This window comes from Pelmatolapia mariae, linkage group LG2, assembly GCF_036321145.2.
Source record: "Pelmatolapia mariae isolate MD_Pm_ZW linkage group LG2, Pm_UMD_F_2, whole genome shotgun sequence".
Taxonomy (NCBI): domain Eukaryota; kingdom Metazoa; phylum Chordata; class Actinopteri; order Cichliformes; family Cichlidae; genus Pelmatolapia; species Pelmatolapia mariae.
This window is the reverse complement of record NC_086228.1, coordinates 16,327,961-16,344,338: the sequence shown is the minus strand read 5'-3', so window position 1 is coordinate 16,344,338 and position 16,378 is coordinate 16,327,961. Positions and strand designations below refer to the sequence as shown.

The 16,378-nt window shown below is 38.1% G+C and overlaps 1 protein-coding gene across 5 annotated transcripts in view; it reads left to right on the top strand.

Annotated features, from left to right (window-relative positions):
* The window catches only part of gria2b (glutamate receptor, ionotropic, AMPA 2b), a 50,171-nt gene that overhangs the window by 13,046 nt on the left and 20,747 nt on the right, over positions 1-16,378 (top strand). For all 5 annotated transcript variants that reach the window (XM_063493986.1, XM_063493976.1, XM_063494019.1 and 2 more), the window contains exon 3: positions 15,374-15,613. In XM_063493986.1, coding sequence (XP_063350056.1) covers positions 15,374-15,613 — 240 coding nt within the window. The remainder of the gene's footprint in view (positions 1-15,373; positions 15,614-16,378) is intronic.

The window sequence follows — 16,378 nt, the reverse complement described above, 5'->3', positions numbered from 1 at the left end:
ACTTCTAACCTCTGTTAATTTTATTTTCAATCATACTAATAGAAGTGGGGAAGGAGGACCCAAACGCAGGACTCTTGCGATGAACAGTGCACTTTATTTACAGTGGAGTAAATGAGACAACACAATAATCCCCGTGAGCTCCCTCGACTCCTGTGTTGTGTCTTCACCCAAAACTCTGTGCTCCGTGCTCTCTGCTCCCGTGTCTTCTCACTCCCCGTGCTTGTTGTCCACCTGTGCTCCACTCTCCTCCTCCTGGGGGAAAAACAACAGAGGCAGCCGTCAGGACATCAAACTCCAGCAGGCACACACTTACTGCACGTCACTAGGCACACTAACTTGGAGTCGACTTCAATCATCCAGCCTCGGTGGGAGCGCCATTATCCTCTTAAATAGCTCCCCCGACGAGCCTCATCAGTAGCAGGTGCGTTGCATGGTCTTCTGGTGTGGCCAGCCCCCTAGCCGGGCCACACAGGTGCCTGTCACCCGGCCTACAGGACACCACCACATCCACCCACAGACATGCACACACCCACACCTGCCTAAACATACACGCGTAGAACGCACACACAGACAGCAGCACAGTGCACACACATTTCTACAAAATATAATAAAGTCCATAACTGCTCAGGGACCCTGGGTCGCTCAAGCCCAGGTCCCTGACATTAACCACTGTATCCTCTACTTCAATTTGTATTTCCTTTTAAATGGTGGCTATGATCAGGTTGTTGTTGTAGTTGATGAATATGTGTATAACCCGAACAAGTGGTTGCTGGAGGTTTCTGGCTGTTGCCGGGTGAAGGTCTCAAAGGGTGTGCTGCAACAAAAACCTCCTTGTGATTGCTTTGGTTGTTAGAAAATTGCCACAGTTGCCTTATGTTGGTGTGAAAGAGTTGTCTGCAAACACTTGCTAACTAACCACTTTCAACATAAAAGTACTGCCTTACCACTAAAGACAGAGCTTTTATCTTGAAAGTGAACAGTGTCTTTTCCCAGTTTGTGTTGCACTCTTTGAAGTTTCAGCATAGGGAATAGTTAGTGAGTGTTTGAAGATAAGTCATTATCTTACATACAAGCTTTGGGTGATTGAAGCAACCTGGTCATAAGAAAGCAACTGCATGATAACTGCTTTATAACCAATTTTACTTAGCGACAGCAAGCAACCATTTGCCAAGTGGAATAAACACATTTTTCCCAAGTGACCGGTAGTTGCAAGGGGCTGAGTGACCAGTCTCTAGTAGTTTTAGCAACTGATTTCAGAACAACTGGCAGCAACCACTTTTTTTTTCTAGTGACCTGTGTTTGCCAAGCAGTCACCAATCAAACTCTAGGCCTATGTGACTGGGGCCAAAGTAAGGCACTGTGATGACACTGGGAGACTTGGCATCGTCAGCTTGCACATCTGTGAAGGCTCCATTAACGCTAGTCAGGTTACACAGACATCGGAGTAAAAAGATTTGATGTTTATGAAACATGACAAAGGACAATGGAAGCCCAGAACTGCTTAACTGGCTGTAAACCAGTATAAAGAAAGACAGAGGAAATATTATCCTTTTACAACTACACTAACCGGTCTCTTTAGTCTCATTTACAAACCGCATTGGTTGTGTCCCGCAACAACTGTGACGTCACCACAACCCTGACACTGTTCATACTGACACTTGAGGGCAGGCTGCAGCCTTCTTCTGAACTATAGGTGTCAGCACTCAGAAAAACGTTCCACGTCAGCTGGTGAATGATTAGAAAAAGTCAAAACAAGAAGCAAACTAGCCAGAAAGTCTCATCATTTCAAGCTGATGCAGTATCTCTGTCTGTATAACCTGGCGCTCTCTTCAAGTCAGCTGCATCAACTGTGTCACTTGACAGATTAAAAAAACATGACAACCCTAAATGACACACAGTTATGAGATGACTTTTCAGCACAACTGTTCGCAAAGATGTCTCTTTACATCCCTCTAATTAAAGAGATTAAAAGAAAAAAAATGAGAGGATTCTACAAAAAAAAAAAAAAGAAATTAAAAAAAAGAAGAAAAGAAAGCAGGTGCCAAAACTTTAGTAGTGTACTTGTAGGCTACCACATGAACAGTAACTGCAGGATTATGTGTGTTAAATGCTCTTTACTCTGCCAGACCTCTCTGAGTTGATCCCTATATATCTACAGCAAACACCGAGTGTCTGGTTGCTATGGCAGCTGCTCCCTCAGATGCTGGATGAGGCTGTGTTTTTATAGATAACTAATTTTGCTCTGGCAGGTTCCAAGATCATTAGAACATAAAACAGCAGATCCAAAGTCTGCTTTGGTATTTCCACTAAAGGTCACTGGACATACGGTGTGTTTTATTATAGGAGGCAGATGAAATGCGAACAGTGTGTCTGATGTATGACTGCCTTTGCAAAATCAATACAGCTAAAGAATTCTGTATTGTGCTTCATGAAATAGACTGGTGTGCGTGTGCAGTAATACAACACAGTAGTTTTCTGTCTTTAGATCTAAATGTAGCCAGTTTAAAGATTTTTTAATCAGAGTGCTCCATGATTAATGTGAATGAGGTACAAATTAGTCTTTAGAGAGAGCAGGTTGAGCTATGGAATTTTCTTTGATCTTTGTGCAAGATAAACATTCATTATGTAGGATTTCTTTGAAGAATATGTCTTGCAGAATAGGTGTCTGTAAATGGTTGCACATGTAATTGATTGCTGAATTGTATCTAGCTGTTGTAATGCAGTTAGTTTCAGGGCGACCAAGAAACTGAATTCAAGATAATGTAAAGGCAAAGTGGAGACTCTAGTTTTATTAGATAATATATAGATAATATAATATATTAGATAGGTGTCTTCTATTATGTATACTGTGATAAATTATTCCACATAATTTAACACTGTTAAATTGCAGGAGAGTCAAATTCATAAATACAGACATCACAGGGGTCTTTGATTGTTCTGTTTATTATTTTTGCTCTTTTTAATGGGGTTCCTGTTTTCAAAAAGATGATTCTGAAAGTGTTATGTTTGTTTGCTAAAAAACAGTCAAATACAAGACTCGTGAGGCGGGTAAAGTGAACAAAAAGTCAGCTTTAATTCCAAACACAAAAAAATGGGAACATGATGTGGCTTAGAAAAATTAATGCTGGCAAACAAAAAGGCTGGGTAATCAGAAATAGCAGAAAAACTAAAAAGAATAACATGGCACAGTAAAAAATGGCAATTCACGTAGAAGATGAACATGTTGCAAGCAGGCAGATACAGGACAGACTGAAAATTAACAAGGGAAACACATAAATAACGAGAGCTTTGTAAACCAGTAGAAAGGAGGGAATCAGACGAGAGAAGACTGATCAGTCAAGAAAAGTGACTAACAAATAAAAACAGGAATACTAAAACAGAGATATGACCAGCACAAAATGTATTTGTAATAATCGCATTCGTTGTCTAGAACATAGATTGTAAATAAAAGATGGCCTTCTTAACTTTGCCATGATAATCATGGATTCTGCCTGAAGCCTTGATTATTGCATTTTTCCCAATACCATGTTGTCTTGTAGGAACTAGAAATTAATTTTGGACAAGAAGTAGAATTGTATTGCTAGCTAATGCTAGGAAGTCTTGTTCACAATTAGCTATAGATATTGAAACCATTTCTGTACCCTTCACCTGTCTGTAAACATTTCCTTTATTCTAGTCTTTGGAGGCTGACTCACTGGCTATTATTTTACATTCTCCTTTGTTTCAATTTAAGCTTTAGAAGGATAATATCTATCTAATAAGTCAGACTCGTTCCCGGTGGGTGATGGGCTCCGCCAGGGCTGCCCTTTGTCACTGATTCTGTTCATAATTTTTATGGACAGGATTTCTAGGCACAGCCAAGTGGCGGAGGGCTTTCACTTTGGTGGCCTCAGAATCTCATCTCTGCTTTTCGCGGATGATGTAGTTCTGTTGGCTTCATCGGGTGATGGCCTCCAGCTCGCACTGGAACGGTTCGCAGCCGAGTGTGAAGTAGCGGGAATGAGGATCGGCACCTCCAAATCTGAGGCCATGGTTCTCAGCCAGAAAAGGCTGGAGTGCCCACTCCGGGTCGGGGATGAGTTCCTGCCCCAAGTGGAGGAGTTCAAGTATCTCGGGGTCTTGTTTGCAAGTGATGGGAGAAGGGAGCCGGAGATCGACAGACGGATTGGTGCTGCGGCCGCAGTGATGCGGACGCTGCACCGGTCCGTCGTGGTGAAGAGAGAGCTGAGTGTAAAACCGAAGCTCTTAATTTACCGGTCAATTTACCCTACCCTCACCTATGGCATCGAGCTGTGAGTAGTGACCGAAAGAACAAGATCGTGGATACAAGCGGCGGAAATAAGCTTCCTCCGAAGGGTGGTTGGCCTCTCCCTTAGAGATAGGGTGAGAAGTTCAGCCATCCGGGAGGGGTTGAGAGTAGAGCCGCTGCTCCTCCACATCGAAAGGAGCAAGCTGAGGTAGTTCGGTTATCTGACAAGGATGCCTCCTGGGCGCCTCCTAGGTAAGGTGTTCCGGGCATGTCCCACCGGGAGGAGGCCCCGGGGCAGACCCAGGACACGCTGAAGAGATTATATCTCTCGGCTGGCCTGGGATCGCCTTGGTGTTCCCCCGGATAAGCTAGAGGAGGTGGCTGGGGAGAGGGAGGTCTGAGCTTCTCTGCCCAGGCTGCTGCCCCCGCGACCCGGCCCCGGATAAAGCGGAAGAAGATGGATGGATGGATGGATGGATGGATAATATCTAATATAATGCTCAAAATATGGATTTTGAGCATTATTTGAAAATCTCACCTTTATTTCATGAAACATACCATTTGTCATTAAGCCAAATAGAATGAGTTTTGTCTTGTCTGACCATAAAACTTTCCTCCTGTTCACGTGGACATCTGCAAATTTCAGTCGAGCTTGTAGAGTTAGACGTCAAGGCTTCTTTTTTGGTCGGCACTTTTTTGGCCAGCACTGTCTCAGTGATGTAAAACTTCATGGTGGATAGTGAGAGTGGTGTTTAAATTCATGGCACTATTGAGCCTTGGTGGTTCCTGGGTTGTTGGTGAACATCCTAGCCAATTTCATCTCATCCGATGGTGGGAAAGGTGTTAACACATCCAGATCACTTGTGCTTACATACAGTTGTTTGATAATCTTGAAATCTGCAGTTGTTTAGAAAGGAGTCTCTCCCAAGTCAAATCAGTTAATCAATCTGTGAAAGTTCTTCGGCCTTTCACAGGTTCTATTGGCCAATCCAATGAGTGCTGCCAACCAAATTGCTTTAATGCTGGCAAAGAAAGACCAGTTGTAGTAAATTATGATCACTGATAAGAAGTTAATAAGCATTAGTGTTGTAAAGTTTAAAGACTGTAAAACTTTAGAGTCTATATGTATGATTTTTTGACCCTGTGTGGATTAGAGAAAATCCCAAATTAATTCAAACTTGTTCACCCAATTCCTGTTTTTTACTCATTAAAGATGTACACTATACAGTCCTTCCACCCTGGAAAAGAGGAGTTTAAACAATGAATTAAAAGCCGAAAAATTACCGTCACATTCAAGAGTATGATGAGTGTATGTAAACTTCTGACCACAACTGTACTTCATTCAAAGATGCTTAGAAAGCAACAAAAGTCAGAGTGTACATCATGCTCAGGACATTGCGGGTTCTGTACTAAGATTACACACTGGGTATTTAGTATAGGGGCATTCAGCAATCTCTGTTCTCGTGAAAACTACATCTATCCACGGCAGAAAGCCTGCAGGAAACAGGTCAGTGAACAAAAGCAGGGAGGGAGAAAGAGAGGAGACAGAGAGAAATAGGATGGGAGATGGGAGGAGGGGGGTCAGAAGTTGATAAGAACTGAGCTGTACTGTTCTACTAGAGACCAGCTGCCGGAAGAGCTGCTCAAAGGCAGACAAAAACAGTTCCCAGTCCTATCGGCCACTCAAAAGCATGACTGAGAGCTGTCACCACGGCAACCGCCTACAGAGATTTACTGCATGTATATCCACATTAGCAATAAAAAAAGTGAGATTTTTCACATACAAGTTTGGTCATATAGGAAATATGAGTTTATGTAACTGTAAAATTCAGGAAGAACAATTTCTGCATGCATAAAAATTTGTTGAAATAATAACTGCAGGGATCTTACCCATATTTCTAATTCCCTTATCCCAGAGGTTTTCAGAAAGATTTTAGAGCCTAAACATTACATTTAACTGTGTACTGTGTTTCCTGCTATGTAGAGAGAGAACATGGCTGAAAAACGTTACCCTGGCAACAGTCTACAGAGGGAATTAAACCAGATCACGCCTTTATGGGCTGCAGACAAGTCATAAAGCACACGCAGTACATATTAATATTTTGCTTTCTGTAAGTGTTGCACGTTTTACAGTCTATACTCTTAAGTTGCAGATGAATAGACATTTTGTAACCTAAGTATCAGGATGATAGCCATAATAAGACCATCTCAAATTCTCTATTTACCCAAAAAATTAATAAGCCAGTGCTTCCTTTCTTTCCTCTTTCAGCAAAGGATACACTAGACCATCCCTTACAAAAGGGAATGAGCTAATGCTGTCCCACATTGTAAAGTGGCACGTCATCCATTCATTCAGAAAACCATAATATCAGCATGACTGATGCAAATCATCATATGAATTACTTTTGTGCTTTAAGGCTTGTGCCATAACTGGGTAATATTTTGATATGTTTTGAACCGTCAACAAGGTAAATAGGCAAATTCTGTATTTTTGTCACATACTGTATATAAAAGATGGACATTTTATTGGATACCCTGCTTTACTGGCTTTGGGAAACAAATGGTGACCGCAATGTGCAAAATCATATTTTCAGTAAAACTTGAAATTAGTAATTGAGACCATTAACTCACCAGGATCCACAGTGATTGAAGGAGACTACAGTGAGTTCTCTTAGATTTCTATACAGTCAGAATATCTGTGTATGTTCTCAGTCATCCAGGTCATTGTAGTTTAAGGAGCTTGGAAAGAAAGCACCTGGACTTCTTTATTTTTCATCCGAGAAGCTTAGAAGATTCTCGGACAAGAGGTGAAACGTCTTCAAGAAACTATACAGTCAGAAATATTTTTGAAACAAGAGGACCAGGCTTATGCTGATCTTTTGAAACAATGCCATTTCAAGGCACTTCTTCACTGGATTCACCTTTCAGGTGTAGAAGCTGCATCCATCTTTCTTTGCAAAGTCTCTGCTGGTCAAATTGTTGCTTTGTGTAAGACATTTTGCATAATGGATTTAGAAAGGACTCTCCATTTATAAACATCAATGTTAAAATAATGTTACAGTGGAATAACTCACTTGGGCTTCATTAAGTCTTCATTTTGAGAGTTGTTGTCAGCATTTGGCACTGAAATTCATAAATTTTACTTCAATCAAATGATGAAAGCCTTAATAAAAGAAATAATTCAACTAGAGTAACTGCAAAGGGAAGAGAAATTTAGTAGTTTATCTAGCCTGCATTAAGCAACACAATAAGAAAGGGGGAAGTATGTCATATTGTACGTTCTTAATCCTTCCTTCACTTACTTCCATGAATTCATATTGTTTGCCACTGAGGAGAAGTGTCTAGGAAAAAAATAAAAAAACATGAGGTCATTTATTTGACTCATCAACCACAACCACAGGCTTCAACTTAAAGAAAACGTCTGGGAATCAAAAGAGTAGGAATTCTGTTCTGCACTAAAGTGTGTGTTAATTGAGAAAAAATGCAATCTCAAAATTGTTCCCGTGTCAGAGCCTTAAGTTAGAAACCTCTTTCCCATTTTCTATATCTGAGCCGCAGTGATAAGGATGCAAATACTTTTTTAAAAAAATCCAGTACTACAAGAGCATTTAGGAACACAGCAATAAATTTAGTTAAAAAAGCTGCTTATAGCTGTCCTTACATCACCCACAGCACTGTTGAACACACAGGAGGACTGTGCAAGGGCCTAAAAGGATTGAGTTCACCCAGGAGAGCCAATAAAGATGTTTTTTTAGGTGCTTAAAAGCATCTCTTGTCTAGAATGAAGAGGAAAATGAAAATGCCATTTTTATTTTAACCCTGCTAATTGTAGTTGGAAACCACATTCTTTCTGGTAACAGTGAATGGTTCTTATGCAGTTTGGTAGTTATTTGGTTTGTTGATCAGTTAAACACTGATTCACACATCTTTATCTCTTACTGTAAGCTTAGCTTATCATAAAGTCTGCAGCCTGTTAGTTTCTTGGCAGCTGTTCTGAGCAATAGTTACTTAGATTGTTGCATGCATTATATAAACCAATCATTTTTAAATAGAATTTAAAGGTGCTTTTAGGCAAGTTCTGTTTGCTTACTACAGTGGAGCCTTTGAATCTAATTCGGCATTTTGATTGTTCCCATGTTGTTTTCTTGAAATCAGATCAGACCCGAATTTAACTCAATATCTGGGGACAATGCATAAGGTAGACAACCCCTAATGCACAGGATGCTTTTTCTTCTATTTAATGCTTAGTGGTACCACCATTTACAAGGTGGAATTAATGCTTTATAAAATACAATTTGAAACTCACCATAAACCCACAAACAAGAACATTTACTGAGGTTATAAAACAAGTGAAAAACTAAATTTTGTCACAGATGTCTAAAAAAACATTTTACTTGCCATCTACATCTAATATATTTTCTATGCTTTGCACAGCTCTTCAATGCTTTGCTAAGCTAACCAGCTGCTGGATTCTGCTACATACTTATATATTTCATAAACTGATCATCAGTTAAAGCACATGGCTTATGAATTTTAATTTTCTAACCAGTATGCAATGGAATTTTATATTAATGACCAGCATCACAGAAAGAAATATAAAAAAATTTCTAAAAAACCCCCACCTTATCAGACATCTTTACAAAATGAGTGGAGTTAATGTTGTGATCTAATACGCAACAGGAAAGTGAATGCATATAGCATATAGAACAAGAATTAACCAGTGAAATATGTTGAAAAATATGAAAATATAACTCATTTTTTGATTACTTGTCAATGAATATTATGTTTATTAAATATTTCATTTGCATTTACTGGCAAAACTTGCCTTTGTTTCTTTACAGCAGTCAAAATATAATAAATAAAGAAAACAAACCTGAAAAAGGTTATCAAAACAACATAGCAAAAAGGGAATAAAATTAAATTTAGTTTTTATTTGCTGAGAGGAAAACATATTACAAGTTATAAAAAGCCTCCCTACACTCTATAAATTTGATAAAAAAAAAATATTTTCTTCCCACGAGTGCCGTGAATTCTAGCTTGATGAAGTATGTCCTTCACTGTAGTCCTTTCTCAACTTGTCCTTTTTTCATTATTAAAAAAAATAATACAAAAAATCCCTTCCATCTTCCAATATCATTTTCACATAACAGTAGCATGACCATTGGGTTGTTTTGGGAAGGCAGAGACAAGCCACCAGGTTTCTCCAGTGTTTTGTAGACATCCAAGGTCAAAATTTTCCTGTGCAACAACTATATCAGTGACAAATTTCCTTGGGGTGCCTTTATGCTGTGCAAACTGGTGACATATCAGTTCTACATAAAAGCCCTAAGGTCTCGAGGCATTTTTTTATGTGGTGAGAACAGAAGTGTTGGAAATGCTGAGATATATAACAGTGAGTTCTGTTAGATGTGACTGGACTGCTGATGATTATCACCACAGTGACGTGGCATGTGCGAATGCATGCATGTGCAGATTCATCAGTTTGCTGAAGCACTTTGCCAATTTTGGCCTTCTGTTACCAGATGGTTTGTCAAATTTGGATGCCTGTTTTAGTCAGTTTTTTCTACTGAATGGGAAATTGTGTATTTTCTTTATGTAGATATTAATAAAAAGCACCAATATGCCAAAGATTTCTGTTTACTGGATTTGATATTTTCAAAATAAAATACGTTGAAACTATGTTGAAGCTTAAATATGATTAGATACTTATCACATTTAAAATGGTGACAATATTAACAAATAATAGCTTTACCATATTATTTTTTATTATGGGCATACTTTGATAGACTTAAGTATTTTTTTGATGAGATTAACTGAATTTGCAGAATTCATCCATGTTGTTTGGACAATTTCAGGGCATATTAGATGTCAGCTGAAGTTGCAAATTTATGCAAGTTTAATCTTTGATCAGTGACGGAGCAGCCATGTAAACAGTGGCTGAGCAGCGAAGATGCCTTCAGTGCCACAGTGGTGAAAACGAGGTCAGCTAATTGGGACGGCTAAATATATTTCAAAGGGTACACCTTCTCTTTGGAAGGTGATAAACTGTGCCAGAGTCACTTTTGCAGCACATTTAACGTCATCCTGTAATGAGGGGATTAGAACCTTCTGATGACCACAGAGTGCCTGATGAGTGTTTATGTAGCTGTAGCACAAATAATGTGGAGCAACTGCTGGGTGAACTAATGGAGTTGTTACAAGAAATGGCATATTCTATCCATTAGATTAACCCAACTTCAGGCAAAACAAATCAAACAAAATACAAAAATAAAAACAAAACAGTAATAACCCATGCTGTTCTCTGCTTAATGTGCCTGTGCATCTGCTGCATCTGCTGTGGATATCAAATTGGTCAATTAATCAGCATCAAATTACTGCAGATAATGTACTGTATATGAAATAATAACTAAATTTTGATGGAAAAAATATCTATCTAACTGTGTTCTGATAAAACTCACATTTAATCATTAAATTAAAATGTAGAAAAATGTGAAATGCACATAGATGCAACAGTGTTGCATTGGCATGTCTTGATATACAGTGAAGCTCAAATTTAAGAAAACCATCATCTTCATGGCAAAGTGTAGCATGTTTGAAATGTGGTGAAGAGTCTAAATATTAAGATCTCAGGGGTTTTAGTGTATATTTGTGTAATCTCTATGATGATAAATGTGTCATTTTCTGTCCAAATAGTCAAATACAGAATGTGCCCATGTACAGCGATCCTCTATTCAACACTTTAAGGAAGCAATTTTCTTGTTATTGTTCCCTTCTGCTCTTTTCTTTCTGTTTTGTATAAATATTTAGGACATTTCAGAGGCAGGTGGATATATCAGAAGCATACAGTAACATGCTTAATTATTGTTTTTATGTAAAGATTAATATAACGACTGCCTTATGTTTTACGTTACCTTGATCAAATTTTAGTTTTTTATTTGACATTACTGGTTCATAGATGAACGACTTAAAACTAAATGAATAAATAAGTGGGATGCATAACCAAATGCAAACAACCCAGATAAACACGCACAAGCACAGACACATACATAGAGAGATATATTATTTATATTATACACTATTGTCAGTAACAACAATATTAGGATTACAAGTCCCCAAATCAACAGTCTGTTTATCTTGCTGAAACATTCCAAAATTTAGTGAGAACTGAATTTTTTCCCCTTGTTATCTTCGTAAACAGAATGATAGAGAAGGAAAACTGGCACCATGCTATAACTTACAGACACAGCAGTAAGCAATAATAAGATTTGTTTCAACATTTTGCTCATGGTGCCTAATTAGGGTGACCTCAAGAACACTAGAAAACACTAGAAAAAGAGATTTACCCAATCACTCCTTTTTTCTGCGTTTGGAGGGGGATTTCTGAGGGTGAATACTTGCTGGTTTCACTGAAAAGCAGTCAGATGTGACAGAGGCTTAATGGCTTTTCCAAAATCCCCAGTGTTTCTAAGAGTTACTGTTTGTGGCTGGCTTTTCTTTCTTAATTAAACATTTCTAAATTCCTTATTGAAGAAGTGCACGTAGAAGTCTCACCCATTAAAAACCTTACTTTTCATTCTTTTTCTGTCACATTTCACAGACGGCAAAGTCCTTTGAACAGTCCCTGCACATACAAATAGATAGCACATTGCTTCTGGATGTGAATTTCCATATTTGGTAATAAAGTAACATGTTGTCAAACTGTTCTCTCTGGCATAAGCTGCAGCACAGTCATGGGGATATCCAGTTTCTAAGCATGAGCTCAGTGAGTTTTAATCCTGGGCAAACTCAGCAAGCTCACCAGCAAGAGTGTCAGCATAGCAAGGCTAGAAACATGACAATGGACAGATGTGACACAGCGACAGAAAAAAAGAGCTGCAACTCTCTTAGCTTCTATAAGTGCCAGGAGACCTAGAATATGGTACATTTTTAAGAAATATGGTGCCATGGTGAGTTATAGAGTGGGTTTTAAGTCTTACAATTATCATGCCTTGGAACAAAATATGACATATACTTACAAATCTATTTCATCAGCTATTCTGAAATAGGAAAGGGGGTGTAAAGCAAAAGAAAAAAGGAGGCTGCAAAGTGAAACAAAAATGCATACATATATGGCTTTCTCTTTGTGTGAACTGTAATTGTCTAGAATATGATCAGAATTTTATCTTATTTAAGAAAATATCTCAAACAGAAAATAAGAAAAGAATATAAGTAATACAAAATTCAGATTTAACAGCAAAGACCTAAAATTAACAATTCAGCAGCAACTTCAAAAAGCAGTGTTTTAAGAATTTAATGGAAGATACTTACTGTGAACTACAGTGGCTAGCGTCTCCATGTACCCACAGTACCACAGTTGCACATTATCTATATGTTACAACTATATTTACCTTATCTCAAATGTAATTCAAAGCTCTCCACCTGTGTCATATTTTCAGACTTTGTTCCTTTAAATTACCTTGACTTATTTAACATGTAACCTAACTTCTTTTCTGAGACACATTTAAATTTACTCTATTGACCTGTACACTATCATTCTCAGGTTAGACTGTGACAGTTAACAGCCAACACACTTTAGGTTCTGTTAGCTTGCACGGAGACAAAAAATGAAATTAGATTAGTGAGGTCTAATCTCTCTGTGGCCACATTACTGGCCAGTGTCATCTGCTAAAAAGATTAGAAATGGTGTCACAGACTGATGGAGGTGATTGGACTGCTGTTAACAGTTCGGCTCCGGTGGCTGTGATGAACATTTAATTGCTTATGTCAATGGATTGTTAAAGATATTTGAAGCGCATGAATGATGGCAGTGGATGAAAGCGAGTCGCTGGTATTCTAGCCAGTTTTTAAAGGGCTGTGTGTGTATTTGACTATGGGGTGAATGTTTTCCAAGGAACTCTAAACAAACTTTAAAAAAAAGGTTTGAGAAGTAAACAAGTAATGTTTTCATTGCCTCATAAAAAATTCATTTGGTATAAATCATTGAGCAATTAACCTACTGTTAAATTTTTCAACTCACCAAAAGTTGAGGAAAAACTACTAAAATGATATTTTCCAGGAAAATAAAACAGGAAGGCACCACCGTGAAAATCTAGCTTCTATGGACCTCCAGTGGTTTAATGAGGTATAAATTAAATGTAGCCTGTGTCAGTGCACCATGACATTAGTGTTGGCCACATTTCAAAATACACGAGCAAACTTCAAGCACTTCAAGCACTTCAAGCACGCGAGCAAACGTCTCTGAAGTTTTGAGTCATGGTCAATCTTATTTGTTTTTTAAAAAAAGCTTATTTTTGTGTGTTTTCCATGTTGGTCATTGTGATTGTTTTAAATATTCCAGTAACCTGAAAACAAAAGTAGTGACGCAGATGGTAACAATAGAGGTGTTATCTTCATTTAGGATGGAAACTGTCTTATCAGTTTGCTAAAATAGCTAAAATTGGATTCTAATTGTTGTTTCATATAATAAAATCATGGAAGATATGAGATTTTTGAGCTTGGAGCATGGTAATGAGGCTTTCCTTTCCAAAATGCACATTGAAAATAGTAATTTACTTTTCATCAACTGATAGTTAGGTGTTTAATTTGACCAAATTTCAACCAGATATTTTAGGAATGGACCCAAAATAACTTTTGCAATTTTACAGCTCTGTTGCAGTCCTACGGAATTTGTTTTAGTTTAAATTTGTCGTGTTCTATTCGATTCGATCGTGTTCAGCAGGAACAAAGTCTGACTGGACAATAGTAAGTCATTTGCCAGAGAAAGAATTTAATTAAATTAATTTCAGCTGAGATTTCATTAATGAAGCTGGTAATATTTAACAATATGAAAAAGTGGCTAAAGAATACTCCCTGTGTACATATATGAAGCATTACAGCAGAAATGAAGTTAACCTTTACAAACACCTAGTAGCCTACAGAAGTAACAGATCAAACTGATACTCACACCATGTATCTGTTACACAGACTCCAGTTCCCTTTGCCAGTGAGGTACCTCAGAATGATACTGGACAGAAAAACAAATCACTAGATTAATTACACTGAAAGAAACATGACAAAAGTCAATAACCCTCATTAACTTACAGTTGATCAATACACATTTACAAGGAGCATGCCAATCTATCTACTCCAGTAAAATGTTTAAAAGACACTGCCAAAAGCAACTAAAGGATAAGATAGACATTTAGCATTTATGTTTACAGTCCATTGAGTTTTCAGTACTCTCTTCTGATCTTTGCATAATGAATGCTAGAAGCCAGTTACATCCCTGGTGTTGTGTGGACCAGAACATATGTCCTATATTATTGAATACGGTGCTTTTGGAGAGTGAGCAGAATGAGGATGTAACACAAGTAATCTAATATAAACACAGAGTAATCACACAGTATATAATTAAATGGTTGTTAACGAAGGCAAACATTAAAATCTAATGGCATCTAACAATATATTGTGGATATTAAATATTCTACAGATACATCTGCTCTTAATGGTAAAGGTGGTGAAGCAGTGCACTGAAGCATATTTGGATGCCCCATAATCATACACCTGTGAATATGTGGAATAGTTACATTTTTCTCGGGGCAGTGTTACTATATCATAAAACAGAGAACATTTAAAAAGTTGATATAGAGTTTTAAAGAATCTTTAAGTCAAACAGAATACCAATCACAGTCATTATCACTATATCAAATAAAGCCATAGGTCATTTCATAAAAGTTTCACAAAGTGACTCGCTCAGATTGGATCTGCTGCTGTTGAACACAAGCACTCCCCTGACAGAACTTATGGGAAGCTATCCATTAATCAGCCAAAAAAGAAACTAAAAGAGATGTCCCTTAATGGTTGTTTCTGGCCCTAATGTGCACTAACTGAGGGTAATAAAGGTCTTGGTTATATACATTGCTATGAATTATAGCAGGGAGTACTGTATGCTTCCCAAATAAATGTCAGAAGAGTTTGTTTCAAATGAGATATGACATTGCTCTGGCAATCATTCGTGGTATAAAAGAGAGCAACATGTTTTCTGCTAAATAGTGAAAAGGAAGTTTGCAATTTAATTCAATCAGGATTAAAAGCAATGAAGTAAACATTCAGTACAATGTCCTAACACAATTTTTTTTTCTTCAGTCTGTTCACAGTTCTCTAGAGGAGTGTATGCCATTTTTGGATTCTATGACAAGAAGTCTGTAAACACCATCACCTCGTTTTGTGGGACGCTACATGTCTCCTTCATAACACCCAGCTTCCCTCTGGATGGAAGTCATCAGTTCATTATCCAGATGCGACCAGATATCAAGGGCCCCCTCCTCAGCCTTATTGAGTACTACAAGTGGGACAAGTTTGCCTATCTCTACGACAGCGATCGAGGTAAGAAGTGAACACGTTTTATAGCTTTCAAAGTGTGATTTGAGTGGATTTTCATCATGAAATTCTCTAAAGAAAATCTGCCACTGTTGTCAGCTGGTTATCTTGTAGCCTTGGAAGCTTGATGTGGAGTGCTAATCCTATGGCTATTTGTAAAACATGTATGTGAAATTATGAAATTTGAAAACTGCATTATTGGCCAGATATTTGGATTCTGTAATATAAACCACAGAAACTGTAAGTTAGACTATATTATTATATGTTTGCTACTTTCAGCTGCTGAGTTGTCACAAGGGGCTGCAGAAGGGTAATCTATCTAGCAATTTGCTGGTTCTGTTAAGCTGTAGGTTAGCATACATGTAGCTTTTTGTTAGCATAGCTTTTGGGACCACTGGTCCTCTTAGAGGAAAGGCTCGCATGTCCCCCTAGTGACCTTTTCTCATGGAGGATAAGTAGACCCAAACTTTGCCCATTCCCCCTGACAGACATTTTGTTGATACACTTTTGGTCCACTTGTCCCCTTACAGGGAAGCGGTTGATCAAATTAACAAAGAATCCTGAGCGATCGCTTTTATCCTGTGATAAAACATTTCTATCCCACTGTGTGCAACACAGGTGAAGCTAGGTAAAGGGCATTTTGGCTCATTACAAACAGCTTGTCACATACAATCAACTATAGCACCTCCTCCATTTGAGAGTGTAATGTAATATCAAGGCGAGGTTAGAGGAGAGGCAGTCAGAGTCATCTCTGACATACAGTGGAGATGA